At 35.5% G+C, this 14309-nt stretch overlaps 1 protein-coding gene across 1 annotated transcript in view; it reads right to left on the bottom strand.

Moving 5' to 3' along the window:
- The window catches only part of LOC139150288 (xanthine dehydrogenase/oxidase-like), a 54310-nt gene extending 40420 nt beyond the window's left edge, over positions 1–13890 (bottom strand). Inside the window, exons 1-7 of the mRNA XM_070722578.1 lie at positions 13615–13890; positions 8592–8649; positions 5562–5658; positions 4461–4569; positions 2136–2324; positions 975–1046; positions 619–699 (exon numbers count right to left, since the gene is read on the bottom strand). Of these exons, the coding sequence (XP_070578679.1) occupies positions 619–699; positions 975–1046; positions 2136–2324; positions 4461–4569; positions 5562–5658; positions 8592–8649; positions 13615–13665 (657 nt within the window). The 5' untranslated portion in view covers positions 13666–13890. The remainder of the gene's footprint in view (positions 1–618; positions 700–974; positions 1047–2135; positions 2325–4460; positions 4570–5561; positions 5659–8591; positions 8650–13614) is intronic.
- Positions 13891–14309: the final 419 nt, after the last annotated feature.

The raw sequence follows: 14309 nt of genomic DNA, 5'->3' as shown, positions 1-14309 counted from the left end.
TAATGATAATAAAACAGATATTCAATATCATTATACTTCTAACAAATCTAAATAAGAACAGAAAACCCAAATACCAAGTATTAAAGCATAAAGCAAAAGTTTCTGCTAAAGATTTTGAGAGAAAAATAATGAAACTGGTTTTGTCATCATTACAAACACTATACAGAAGATTATCAAAAAGAACCTACAAACTGAATTTTCTAAGTCATTGGATGGGCACTTTTTTGGAAACTATATATTCAACTTGAATTTAGAAAACTGTATACATCATACAAAATTAACAATGCCAAATTGATATTACTAGTGGTATGTGTGCGCTTCACAGTGATTTAAAAGTTTTTTCAAATTTTGACCGTTGCTAAGTTTTAGGAATATTGATACACTTTTCTGACCGAGTACATTCTTTGTAACAAGATCCTGAATCTATACCCACTACCCTTAAGTATAAAGATGATGCTTGCAGTGGTTGTTTAGACATGCACAGATCTACATACAGAAGAGATATGGTGACTGATTCCAACAGCCTCCTATGCTACGTATAACCTGAAAAGGAACTGAAATAAAAGGCAAAGATACTTAATGATATAAAGATCCAATGATTGAAGAGATGACACTTACCATGAGTTCTGGTGGGAATATAGGTTCTTGTGATGGGTCAAAGGGCACAAACTCACTTGGTTTAAACAGCTCTTTAGACATCTGGATTTTTAGGGACAAAAATGGAACAGCATTGTCATTTTTAACTTTGAGGTTTTTCATACATTGTGTACTTTATAGACATTGGCGGTAAATCTTGCCTGTCACCCAAGAGATATACTTGATGGCACTAGATCTATTTGGTTATGATAAATTTTGCAATGTCAATTTTTATGTAATGATATAATACTAAAATACACTCATGATCCATTGAATGGCTTTGAGCATGAACTACATGTACTCATTTCAATAAAATAGTTTCAACAAACAAATCTTACCCTTTCTTCCTGCACAACATCAACATCATTTCTACAGCACCCACTTCCATTATTTGAACGACAGCAATATTCCTGTAAAATAAATCATTAAATGTTAAAAATCAAGTTGCCTAAGTAAGCCTACATGATGCTAAAAATATTCCCTAACATTGGTTCATGGATTGTATACGTATCAGTCTTTGGCACTTGGCATAAAAATGTTTTTCTTTTGAAAATTTAGATTACATGAAGCACATTTCACTGTTGAGTTGGAAATAAATATTTGCAATACCAAAGCTTTCACCAGTATTTGTACATGTGGCCCAATATAAAAGCTGACTATAATCCATTCCTATAGCACTCCCATATGTAACTTTATATTGGCAAACACAATAAAGCATAGCAAACAACGAACTTATACTAGCATTGCAATAAAATATACAATGCTAGGAAACTGCAAGTACTGAAAATACCTCACATTTCAAAAACAATGGGAAATTGCCAAGTCAACAGTGCCATGCATTGTTAGGCATTGAAGATTTTCAGTAAAAAAAGAATCAGATTTGCAGGTTAAACCAGGGGAATTTTATTGCTGTCATTAATTCTGTACCATTCACAACAAGGGTAAAAACAGGAAGTACTCTGGCACTAAAAATATACTGAACGACATGAGTGAATATAATAGCAACATATATGTTTTGTTGACTGGTTTCCTGTTTTGCAGAATTGATACTATATAATGTTGGCAATAGTCTTATATCATGTCATGGTTAAAAAATATGAACAATTACAATTTACTGCCAAAAACAAAACATCTTTATTTTCTCATGCACGCTGTGTATTTAAAATGTATATTAAGTTTCTCATTACAATGGACACATGCATATCCTAGTATTTTGGTTATACCGGTATATTTGTTTTAAAAATTCAACTTAAATCCAACAAGTGAATATTTATTACCTAAATGTTTAACAATGGTTCACTTCTATTGTATTACATGGGTGGCCCTCTGCTGTAACGTTGGTCCTTATGAAATTTCTCCAGATGAATAATCCTCAATAGTCAAACTAATCTCATGTCACATATTATAAACAACGTGGACAGACCAAAGAAATGGCAAACTTAAATTTGTAAAAACTTTGCACTCTATATATTTACATCTATAAAGCAATTTTTGATCACCTTGGTAAATGTTTTATATCCTTCTAATATTGGTCTATACCCGGTGCAGCGACATAGATTACCCTCAAAGGCACTTGTCAGATCTTCATAGGATGGCTGTGGGTTGTTTCTCAGTAGAGTGTACATTGACATGACGATACCAGGTGTGCAAAACCCACACTGTGAACCATGAGCCTTGGCAATTCTCTCCTGGATGAGATTTCATAACAAAAGAAGTGATATCAAGTAAAGAAATTATACCATTACGGTATATTAACAGTGTCTAATTGACAATACATTGGACTTAGTTCCATTCATCAGGGGTTTTGTTAGATATGGGGGGGGAGGGGAGAGGGTAGGTCAGCTTCATTTTATGTGTGTCAAAATCTTACAAGGGTTTCTTACGTCAGGCCAAGTTGCAATATTGGGAGAAATGCTGCTTTGCTCCATGAGCTATGCCACAACTGATAAAAGACCTGGCAGGATGTAACCTGGCAGGATGTAACTCAGTGTAACATATCAATATCAGCATATCAGGTCACCCAAAGTTTAACACAAAGTCAATCACCCCACTGACATTGTAATGGCCATATCAAAAAGTATACAATTTCCATATCTTCATTATCTATTTTTCTTCTATACCATGCTCCTGGTACAAAAACCACTGATAACAGCAGCTTCAGTGCAAACAGCTTCAGTGCAAAGGTGTATGAACTGATTAATAAGTAAATGAAACATTTTGCATCGTTCGATGTGCTACATATCTTCATTCCATGTCCTATATCCTTGTACTAAAACAGGGTATCTTGGAATGCATCTTTGAGAGGCTCAGTTATCAACTGATCTAAATTAACAGAAATAAGCATGAAATACATTTGAGGAAATGGCACAAACTACCACCTGTGTGTGATTGAAATTTCATATTAACTGCTTTCTCCTACGGTAGAGACTTCCTATAGCATGTGTGACAATGGAAAACAGCATACACAACACTGTATAACTGGCATCATACCTCCTGACTACATACCTACATGTATTTCCCAATCACAAAAAATACACAAATCTTGCCAACTTGTAATTTGTAATTGAATACATTTTCCAATACTAACTCACTTGTGTTATTGACTCCACATTGAACTCTGTTAAACTTTGTGAAAGTCAAGACCATTAAGTTGTCACGCATACACATACTAGTCAATCAAAAATGGAAGCTGAACTATTACATGTCTTCCCTTGAATGTTGACCTTCAACATTCCCACAACAAATAAGTTATTGCCCTGAGATTGATGAGAGTGAAAAAATTGTCACAAAGGACATAGAAGTCAAGCTACAATGGTTTTATGCAACCCACTTGCACACAAAGAGTCATCTACATGTAGTTCTGACAAGCTTGTGAAAATTGAGTGTCTACAATTAAACAATATTTTTGATCCTGTTTAGAGTCATTGTACATATTGGAGAGAAAACCCTAGCTGCTATGACCTTTTACGACTTTAATTGTCTAAATCCCATATCAGATTTGTAGCTCACTTAAAACATTTCATCAGTCAGCCATATTGATTTTGAATCTCTTCCTTGTGCACTTGGACATATATTTTCACCAGCAATGAATGACAGATATACTGGTAGATGTACAGATTCACAATATCACACATTTATTAGTCTGTGTGATAGGTCTTGGATAAGCTAGTACTGGGCAGATAATTCTGAAACTATGGAGCTCTTAAGTTAAGGAGCTCAATTTGTGAATAACAGAATTCAATAATAATTAGCACATCTGGGTGATGGCTCATTTATATTCTTTACATCTAGGAAATAAAATCATTTTAGCAAAGTCATTCTTTCCATACCTAAACGTAAAGTCAACCTCGGCTATGCTTGCTGTGTTCAACATGTTGCTCACAGGTTCCATTACAAAGGGGACATGAGATGGATGTGCACAACTTTAATACATATAATTGTTTTATCTTAAAATTGCATGTCTGTATTCATAGCGTAAATGGGTCCTGAAACAAATCTTTAAAGGGTTACGCAGACAAATGTTTTAACACATCTTTGCCACCATAAACATCAGATTGATGAAATGCGTAAAATAATCACGAGATTAAATTTAATACTAAAGACAATAATACATGGGGCTCTCATCATCAACAGTGTGATATTTGATAGCTTTGAAAACATGACATGACTCTATGGGACATAATATCAATATGGAAAATGACAATTAAATGCGCTGAAGAAAGGACTCCATCAGTGCAAATTGCAAGCAGCATATTTTACATGTAATGGGTTTAGAATTGCATCTGGTACTTTGCAAAATTGACCACCGCAGAACATTCACTTACCTGTACAGGGTGTAGTTTGGTCTTTGTGCTGCCAATGCCTTCCACTGTGGTTACGGCTAGTCCATGCATGGAACAAACTGGTGCCAAGCAAGCATTTACCGAGAAATGACTAAAGAAAGGGAAAACAGATCTGTATAGTAAATTTTGTGACAAGTCTTAACTCAAACTGATAATTATACACAAAACAGATCTGAAATATTCAAAATTTGGTAGGTTTTCATACTGCCATTTCATTATATTTCTATTATAGCTCGCAAATACATGTACTTTCTTCCTTTGAGCATTTCCATTAACACATAGACCAAATCAAATTTTGAATGATATGAAAAATTGCATCATCATTAAAATTGGGGTCAGATTAATTTTGATTGGTTGCTGACAAATCTATGCTGTTACATGTAAATAAACGCTCTGAATTGGTTTCAAAAGACCACCAAAACAAATGTTATTTATCAAATTTTAACACCACCTAGAAACAGAATGGTACATCCAAACCATAAATGAGAGTGTAGAGCTAAGAATCCTTTCACTTCTTTCTGAAGATTGCAGGATGCATGAAACTTAAGTAAAACATATTTATTACTTTGTACTAGAAGTTGTGTTATTATTTATAATGCTCTGCTTTTAGCATTGAGCACTATAATTTCCCACACAAGGAGATATATATATATATATATATATATATATATATATATATTATATATATATATATATATATATATATATATATATATATATATTTATATATATATATATATATATATATTATAAGTATATGTGATTGAGAAGAGTTACATGTATATCCACAGTATATTGTAATATTGTTGTTTGCGATTATTTTAACAATTATTTTGAAATCACCACATTCATTGCTGCAAAAGTACTAAAACTCACAAATTAATTGGCTTGAACAGTCAACTGTTCACATGCTCTTCAACTGAAGTTATTTGTACCTCTGCATACATGAAAACAATATCAAAGCTGATTTTGGTGAACATTACAGTTGGAGGACCTTAGTTTCCTAAACAATTTGTGCATTATTAGACATCACTAGTCAAATAGGACCCTGAACCATGAACATCGGACAGAATTGTCCCTTACCATATTTCTTTTGTGTGGTTGTCGAAATTTGAAACCATGACAGTGCAGGCTCCACAGCCTCCCTCAGCACAGCCTAGTTTTGTACCAGTCAGTCTTACTGATGACACAATTAAGGAAGCACAACTGTAATTTCTCTTTTCTCATTCATATTCAGTTTGTGGTTTCACAGTTTACAAACTTTAAGTCTGGCAAATGTGTATGATATGTGTTATCTACTCTTTGTTAAGGTGTCTTTAACACACTCACACACACACCCACCCACACACACACATACCCAGACATAATTATTCACTGTCCTCTCTGTAGAATCTACAGGATGGTTATAAATGTGGATTTGACATATTGTTTCAACAGTCAATTTACTACACATGACTTCATCATGGTTACTCTAGCATATTTTCTACAACTATTTCAATATTTTTCAGGCTTCAGAAAGTGAATGTAAGTGGCATATACAATCTGTATATTGAAGCTTGTTTGGTAGATTTCTTGAAAATATTTGTACACAAATTTAAAGCCACAGTCCAAAATCCTGCCTGGTTCTTCAACTAGTTCTCAATGATATCGACAATTTCTGAGGTATTAATTTTGAATTTTTATCAACTTAATCGATTTGTTTTGAGATAAAGCTGATAAACACCTTCCCCCTAAAAAAACTGCACGTGATGGCACATAAGAAAAGTGGTCTGTCCCTATGTGTGCAAAATGTAAGCAAACATGACTTAAAGGCAAACAGAGCATCAGATGAACTTTAAAGAAAATATACAATCCTTGCCTAAGGGTAGCAAGTTCTGAATCAATGTTTTTTGACACTGCCATCCATTTCTGACCATCTAGATAGATGAGGTTTATACTGCAAAAGTTGACCTACTTCACCTGAACAGCTGACGCTTAACCCAATACTTAGCCCAATTACATAGGCCCTCACAGGTTTGAACCAACATGTGGCACCTATCCACCTCTTTATTTATAATTTCTTGTACCGGCAGTCTTGTTTTATTTGTGGTAAACACTGCTCTCTACTTGTATGAATTCAAATACTTTGTAGAATACTCTTGGCAATGCAGTACAGACTTGATTTATGGCAACTGACAGTAAAATCATGACCTTCTGCATGTCAAGTGAATTAAGGTCAAGCTGCATAAAGTTCACATATATTAACACTTTGAGTGCTGTAATTTTTCCCACCTAAATTTTAGTGGAACATTTAAAAATTTTTTATAAATTTTTCTGTAATTGTTTCGATAATTTTGGACCAAAAGGACAAACTTTTCTTTTCCTACAGTTTTTTATCAAAATTTTTGAGAAAATCTGAAAACAAATCGTATGGATCTGGAAAAAAATTGTCTGCATTCTTTTATTTTATAAAGGTGAAAAAAATTGACTTTGGTACTAAAAGGGTTAAATTTGGCATGACCATGTTTGGCTATGTTAGGAGATTACAAAATACGAACAAGCCTGGGCAAAGGGTTAAAGTGATGCATATTAATATCTCTACACTCTTTTTTAAAGTTAGGTGTTTGACAATTGATACTGGATATCTTACTTTAATTATATGTTAGAGTTTTTGATGTCTGTGAATTAAAATGCAGGGAGAATGCCTGCAAGCTACATCAGAACTGTGGCTAGGTTAAGTGTTGATTCATGAAAATAGCTTAAACCTCTGTATTTCACCCAGAGTGCTTCAGTAAAAGAATATAACTCCACTCTGACAGTCAAATTGTGTGAAATATTCAGTTTCGTTCTTGAAATACTATGCCACAATGTGATAATTTTGTTTGGCTATTAAGATCGTAAAATTTGGAATAAGTGTCATTTCAACTTTGCTTATCATGATTTCAATCACTTTCTTGAGTGTCAGTCTTAATTTCTATCATTTAAGAATGGAAATGATAGTGCAGAACAAAATTGCTGTTTTTTTCCCACAAACTCTTGTTTTCAATGAGATATTAAATTTCATATATACTTTCAAGTTTTTTACTTATTTACAATGGGTATTATTATAAATTTCAAAATTTAGGCTTTTACCTCAAATATGTATCCCCTTTATTCTTTGAATAAATTATTGCTGCCATACTTAACTTCTGATTAAGATTCTCTGCTTTTAGAAATATACAGAACAAGAGAGTTTTTCATGTCATCTTTGATGAGAAATATTGCCTTGAAAAATAAAGTGGGTTGGTTATTTGCAATGTCACCCTAAGCAGTGACTACTCAGTGAATGAAGTCACAGGGTGCACTGCCCTGCTCTGGTACATTGGTTATCAACAATAGTTCAATGGTCGATTCCTCACACCATCCTTCTCCACAATAGTTGTTTGCCGGATAGTGAAGTGAAGATAAGTGAACTTGTACTGAATTCAACACATTTATTTCACCTTGCAGGTGTGTGTATTTGTGAACAGTCTGTGTAATTCTGGATTTAAAACGGAACGATTACTGCTTTGAAACTTCATGTTTTGTCATATCAACATCCTTGTTCGTGTATGTTTGGATATTATCAAGTTTTGTTTTTAGAACCACACAACCTGTAGGAATTGTTCTACAAGCTATGTCAAGAATAGCTCTCAATTCTGTGTGGCCTAACTTGAGTATGTGTACTATACTGTTGCTTAACTACAAGATTGAAGTCTATGGGAGTTGGCATTTACCCTGAATATGTAAAGGTGCATGTACCCTTGATACTCATCCTCTATAGGGTGCAGGCTGAATTCTGAAAGTTTAAACTGTGAAGAACAAACTCTACAAATTTTGTGTTGAACAGGGGTCACATGTCTTCTTTTTTGGCCTATACCCTTACACCAAAAGTCCATCCTTTCTATAAAAGGATTGGTCAAAAGTGCTTATTCGGGGTCATATACTGGGATCAAGAATCTATATGTTCATTGTTCACAAATTTTCTCGGTCAAAAGTCTACACGGGGCAAGAGAGGGGTTAAAATAAAGATACATGTATGTATACCCTTCCTACGGCAACCTTTCCCCCCTCTGCCCTCCCTATCTCACTCCAAGGTCTATGATCAAAGGATACATTTCGTCCTCAGATAAGTCAGCAGGGTCATCTCAGGGTCAGCATTACTCTCAACAATCTGCAACAAAACAGGACACATTTATTAACCTCATCACCACTATAGTTTAGCCCAAAACTATTGATATCAATGGTGTGTGGGTCCTCCAACTGGGAATCGGGGGGTGGGGGTGAATAGGTTTATATAAATGCAATGCAATTCATGGAGCCATTACAGGCTTCGAGTGGCAAAGAAAAAGTGTAACTGAGTAACAGTCCCGAGTCTATTCAACTTTGTAAAGAGACTGTGACTACATCACATATCCATAGCCTAGATTCCTTTTCCGTCCGCTTGCCTCCGTACGGAGGCAAGCGGACGGAAAAGGAATCTAGGCTACATATCCAGGACCACTTCCAGTTCTAGAATATGACACAGTGTACAGCAGTTTGTCATTAGAAAGAATGACTCGCTGCTTGAAATATATTATACTTTCATGTATTTTATTGGCTTCTTTGGTCATTTTAGACCCTACAGTCTTTACTAGACTCATGTGTCACTTGACCGATTTTTGGCAGTTATCAGCTTCCTTGATCTTTGAATGTAGGTCCAGGTCATGACTAAATTCATTCATGGTATCATTTGGCACCGATACTTGAACTCCTGCATTTACCGGTCAAACAAACAAACAGCCAATGATTGATTGGGTAATCTGTGACCTACTTTTCACCAAATTTGGTAACTCCAAGGTACACTTAAACATTGATAACAGAATAGCTATCTTGAATTCATCCCTGCCCTGAGACTGAACTCTGCTTAAATTGCTTTCTTTTCACCATGTATGGAACTAATTGGGTTGTTTTTTGGAACTGACTTCATAAATAACTTCAAGAATGTTGGCAAAAACAACTTGAAAATTGCATCAAGGACAATGGTAGATCCCATATGCATATAGCCATGATGAAACAATTGTCATACAGTTTTAGGATCAATAAAAGGTAAAAATGTAAATCAAGACTCTGAGGAGCTACCTGAAGACATAAACTCTTGCTGAATTATCCTTCAGCAAACTTTCAACCATTCTCTTTCAAAATCAAGAAAAATACCGTCAAGGACAGTGTGCTCACATTCCGTTTGAATTGGTCCATTTGAGAAATATTTAAACCAGGAAAAACAACTTGAAGAATGACAAGAGCAAATAAGGTCTTAGGTACTGGAGATCATCTTTAGGAACATGCATATCAACTTCTGTAGCAATGGGACAAGTAGATCCTAAATACATGAGCAAATGTCAACAACAAAAAACAGACAGAGAAGGCTTGATAAAAAGAAAAGGTGGGAGTGGGTAAAAAAATGTACAAAGGATCTGGTAAAAAAGTAATGCTACCTCATCAATCTTCTAGACTCTACCCCCTCCTGAATATCAAATGTTCCACCCCTTGGTATTTCATAACGCCAGATGACAGGAAACTATTTACAACCTTGGGGAGTTTTTCATTAATGCCCATGATTGTTATCATTCTAATGTAAACAGCACTTAAAGTTAGTTACAGATAGTGAAATGCCTTCCACTGTGGGGGTGATTACAACATCTGGAATTATCCTGGATCCAAATTTCTCATCAGTTCTTGTATGTCTTACATAGAAAAGTTGCACAAATTGGTCTGCAATGAAAAATTCACCTTAGCTTTGTTTTCTGGATCAAATTTTCCTACAAACTGATACCAAACACGACAAAATTATGTTCACAGCTTTCGAAACTTCTCACAACATATCCCGGGTTGGTGTAGGTCATTTAAGGTCACAAACTAAGAAATTACCTAAACTATACAAATTTGGGAATTTCCCAAAACTTTGAGCAGAAAATTTATCTAATAACATCCCTCGGGACTTTATACCAAATTACAACGCTATCAAACAAGTAATTTTGAGATCAAGTTTTCTTGACCAAAAATGACAATATTGTCTTAAAAATACAATTTGTGTATTTCAGAACAATTTCCACATATCTAACTATTGTCATCTCTGTACGTCTGTGTACCAAATATAAAAGCTGTCTGTCCAAGGTTTTAAAAAGAAAATACTGTTTAAGATTTTTTGACCAAAAATGACAAAATTGCTCCAAAATAGTAATTTTCCCAATTTTGTCATAATTTCAACAAATTAGAAGAGTAACACCCTCGCAAAGATCCAACCCAAATTTGAGAGCGATTGGGCTGGCGGTTTCAGAGAAGAAGAATTTTTACTGAAAATGAGAAAAATCACCAAAAAATTCAGCAAAATACAAAATTAAGGATATCTTCACAATATTCATAAAACTGTATAAGGTTCACCTAAGGTACTTGCACACAAATTTTCAAAGTAATCAAAACAGCGGTTCTTGAGTTATTAATTTTTTACCATTTCACATTTTGTAAGCTCATTTGCATAATTATGGCAATGCAGACTTCATTTGAACAAAATCCCGTCTATAGCCCAGGATGCATCCACACACCAAATAACAAGCTGAAACGTGCAGCGGTTTGCGTGTTTTTTTGCGTGTTTTTTATGTTGATGGACACACTGTACATACATACATACATAAATACATACATACATAAATACATACATACATACATACATACATACACACATAAATACAGACGCCATCGACTTCAGCTTATACGATAAACTCACATTGGTATAACCAAATGTGAGCCAATAAATTGTGGTGGGGGGGTTTACTGTGAAAATTTTGGTACTTGAGAAACAAATTACCCAATATTTACAGATATTTTAAAATTTAAAATGGCTGCATCCCTGTAATATCTCTATAAACAGAAATAAAATACCAGATTTTCACAAATCTAAGCTGGTGAAAACTTTATTTAGTCCATAAGTTTCAGTCTCTACAACAAGTGGTAGCTAGGCCAAAAGAACATCATGCTATCATAAAAGTTTGAAAGTCAAATGCGTGTCCCCAAGATGCATTCTATCTTAGAGAGGATGTCTTCTTATGGAGTTACATGTAGTGAGTCTTCATTGCTATGTGTAGGATTATAAATAAAGAAATGCACAGAATTAAATTGTACTTTGGAAGAGTATGTGTTCAAATGATACAAGACAAACGTACACTTTCTGTGGAACCATGAAGAAGCAGTCCAGTTCATCATATGGAGAAGTTTTGGAAATAATTATTGACACGCACTGTGTTTGGAAATAAGACATACCGGTAATATACCAGTTGTGAGTATATAGCCAATATTACTGTTTTGCAGTCATGCAACTTGAAAAATTCATAGGAACGCTGTAAAGAAATGTAGCCTTGAGGTGGGAGCTACTGTAAGCTTGTCACAATTATCTAACAGACACAAGATACCGAGAACTAGTTCATTTAATTATATGATTTCATCAAAAATAAAAGAGGACACTTGGTTCAACATCATTTTCTCAAAGTTGACTAGTTTTTATCTGGTAAGTATCTGCTTTATTTATGCTGGACACTGGACAGTTGATTTAGACATGTGACTGGACTTTTTAGACATAATATCTGCTTTATTTATGCTGTAAAAAGCCCGGGACTCATTTAAACAATACGAAGTTGATGTAGACAGTCTGTCAACTTGCTTTTTGTAATTGATACTGTTTGTTTCAATATATTTTACTTAGATGAAAAACAAGACATGGTCAAGTGACCTTGAAAGAATGCCATCCTGCAATGTGCCAAAACAAGTGCCAATGAATAAGATTTTGAGAAGATCGGTAAAAGAGCAATTTGGCAAACACTCTTCACCCCTACAACTCTACAATCTTCTTAGAAATGGGGACAAGCTTTCTGAATTTGTCTGGGAAAATTCAAGGATGTCAATTATCATGATTTGTAGGAAATAATATAGATTGAAGAATGCAATGCACTGCACAATAATAACAACTCTGCACTGTATTGTCTGGATTATGCAAATTCATGGGTCAAGTGTGAAGGCTATGTTAATCAATATGTGATCATGTGACCTAATGAATACCATTGTCAACATTGCACAACGAAGTAAACATGTTTACTGTTCATTTCCTGAATGACAACTTAGTAGGCCTGGCAAATTCACTGACTGATGGTCACTTTGAAAACCATTTTAGTGATTTTAAAAATGCTCTTTCTCTCATATATAATAATGGTGATAATGTCATCTTCCTGGTCTTAACAATTTGCAATAAAAATGTTGTTTTACAACTTCTTGCCAGTATTAAAAGTTTGTAAATCACTGCTAATGTATGTTTTGAACATGCGATCATCAGAGGAAACTCATCAGTCTCCTGTTATTGCATGTTGGCATTCCAAAGTACAGTGTTGGTGAAATAACTATAGCTTATGTCAGACCATGGAGGTAGCTACTACCTCCATGGTCAGACATACATGTTCGGGACCCTGAGTAGCAGTGTCAGCTGTCAATTTCCACGAGAGATTTTTGACCTATATAATAAAAGCCACTGACTCAGGGTGATGAGCAGTACCAAAATTCGGACGTCAAACATTGGAGGAAATTAGCAATTGGGGATGATGTCACATATTTCATCAAAACCCGCTAAGCTTACACATCGAAATTTATTAGCTTCACGGTTCTGATGGCAAAATTCTTGTCACAGTGTACCGTCTCTCCTAGCCCACTCACCCGACTTCATGGCAAACGCTGAGTGGTGCACATAGCATAGTAGTTAGTAGTTGCAAGTGGTGTCAGTGCCACGTTCGTTCGCGCCGCGCCGCGATGTATATCGCCGCTTTAAAATTGCACAAACATATTGAAAGCCACGCGGAAAAAATGGCAACCACGAGTGAAGACGGGAAGCGACGGTGGTGGTCTACACATGCGACAGTACACATTCTACCGTGGACGTACGTAACTACGTAAACGTTCCTTGGCGCTTTAGTGCAACGGCCTTGAAAGAGCTATTGCTACAGCTTTCAGAGCACGTACTTTGTTGGTGAGCCGAGGGTCTGTAGATCTTACGGACAGTTCACAGCGTAATACCTTCAAACAGGACAGAGAGAATGAAGTTCAGAAGAGGTCCCTTTACCTTCTTTCCATTGACGAAGAACACAAGTTCTCCACTTGTGTGATGAGGCATCTTGCAAGCTTGTGCAACAACTCTTGAGTCCTTGGGTGTTTAAGTCACCAATCAATCACGAAGTCTTTGCTTGTTTCTAGCCCGGTCGATGCAATAGCCAGTACCGTTTGAATTCCAACGAAAACATACAATATTAACCGGGCAGGTCAACTATTTAGAAACGGGCCTTCTTAGTCAGAGAGCGAAGTCACGAGTCATACCACGGTACGGTGCACCGGTGCATCACTCCCTCAGCCGCGCTCACTTGAATGTACGGTTGTACGGTTACTACGACAGAGGGCGTGTTACAACCGATAACGTACATCACCGTCCCTCACCCACGTGGGTACCGGTGGAGGGACGGTGCAACGTGCGTACATGTATTAGTAACCGATAACGTATCAAACCCGATATAAACGTAGTAAAAATTTACCGATAACGTCGTAAATCAACTGATAACGTAGTAACGAACCGACAACACTGTAAATTTTTCTAACCGATAACGTAAATTTACCGATAACGTAGTATTTTTTTTCCTAACCGATAACGTATGAATGAACCAATAACGAATTAAATCAACTGATAATGTAGAAAAGTCAACCAATACCGCATCAAAACAACCAATAACGTATCAATTAACTGATAATATCTGATTACGCGATTCA

Source organism: Ptychodera flava, chromosome 14, assembly GCF_041260155.1.
Source record: "Ptychodera flava strain L36383 chromosome 14, AS_Pfla_20210202, whole genome shotgun sequence".
Taxonomy (NCBI): domain Eukaryota; kingdom Metazoa; phylum Hemichordata; class Enteropneusta; family Ptychoderidae; genus Ptychodera; species Ptychodera flava.
This window is presented reverse-complemented; position numbering and strand designations above follow the sequence as displayed.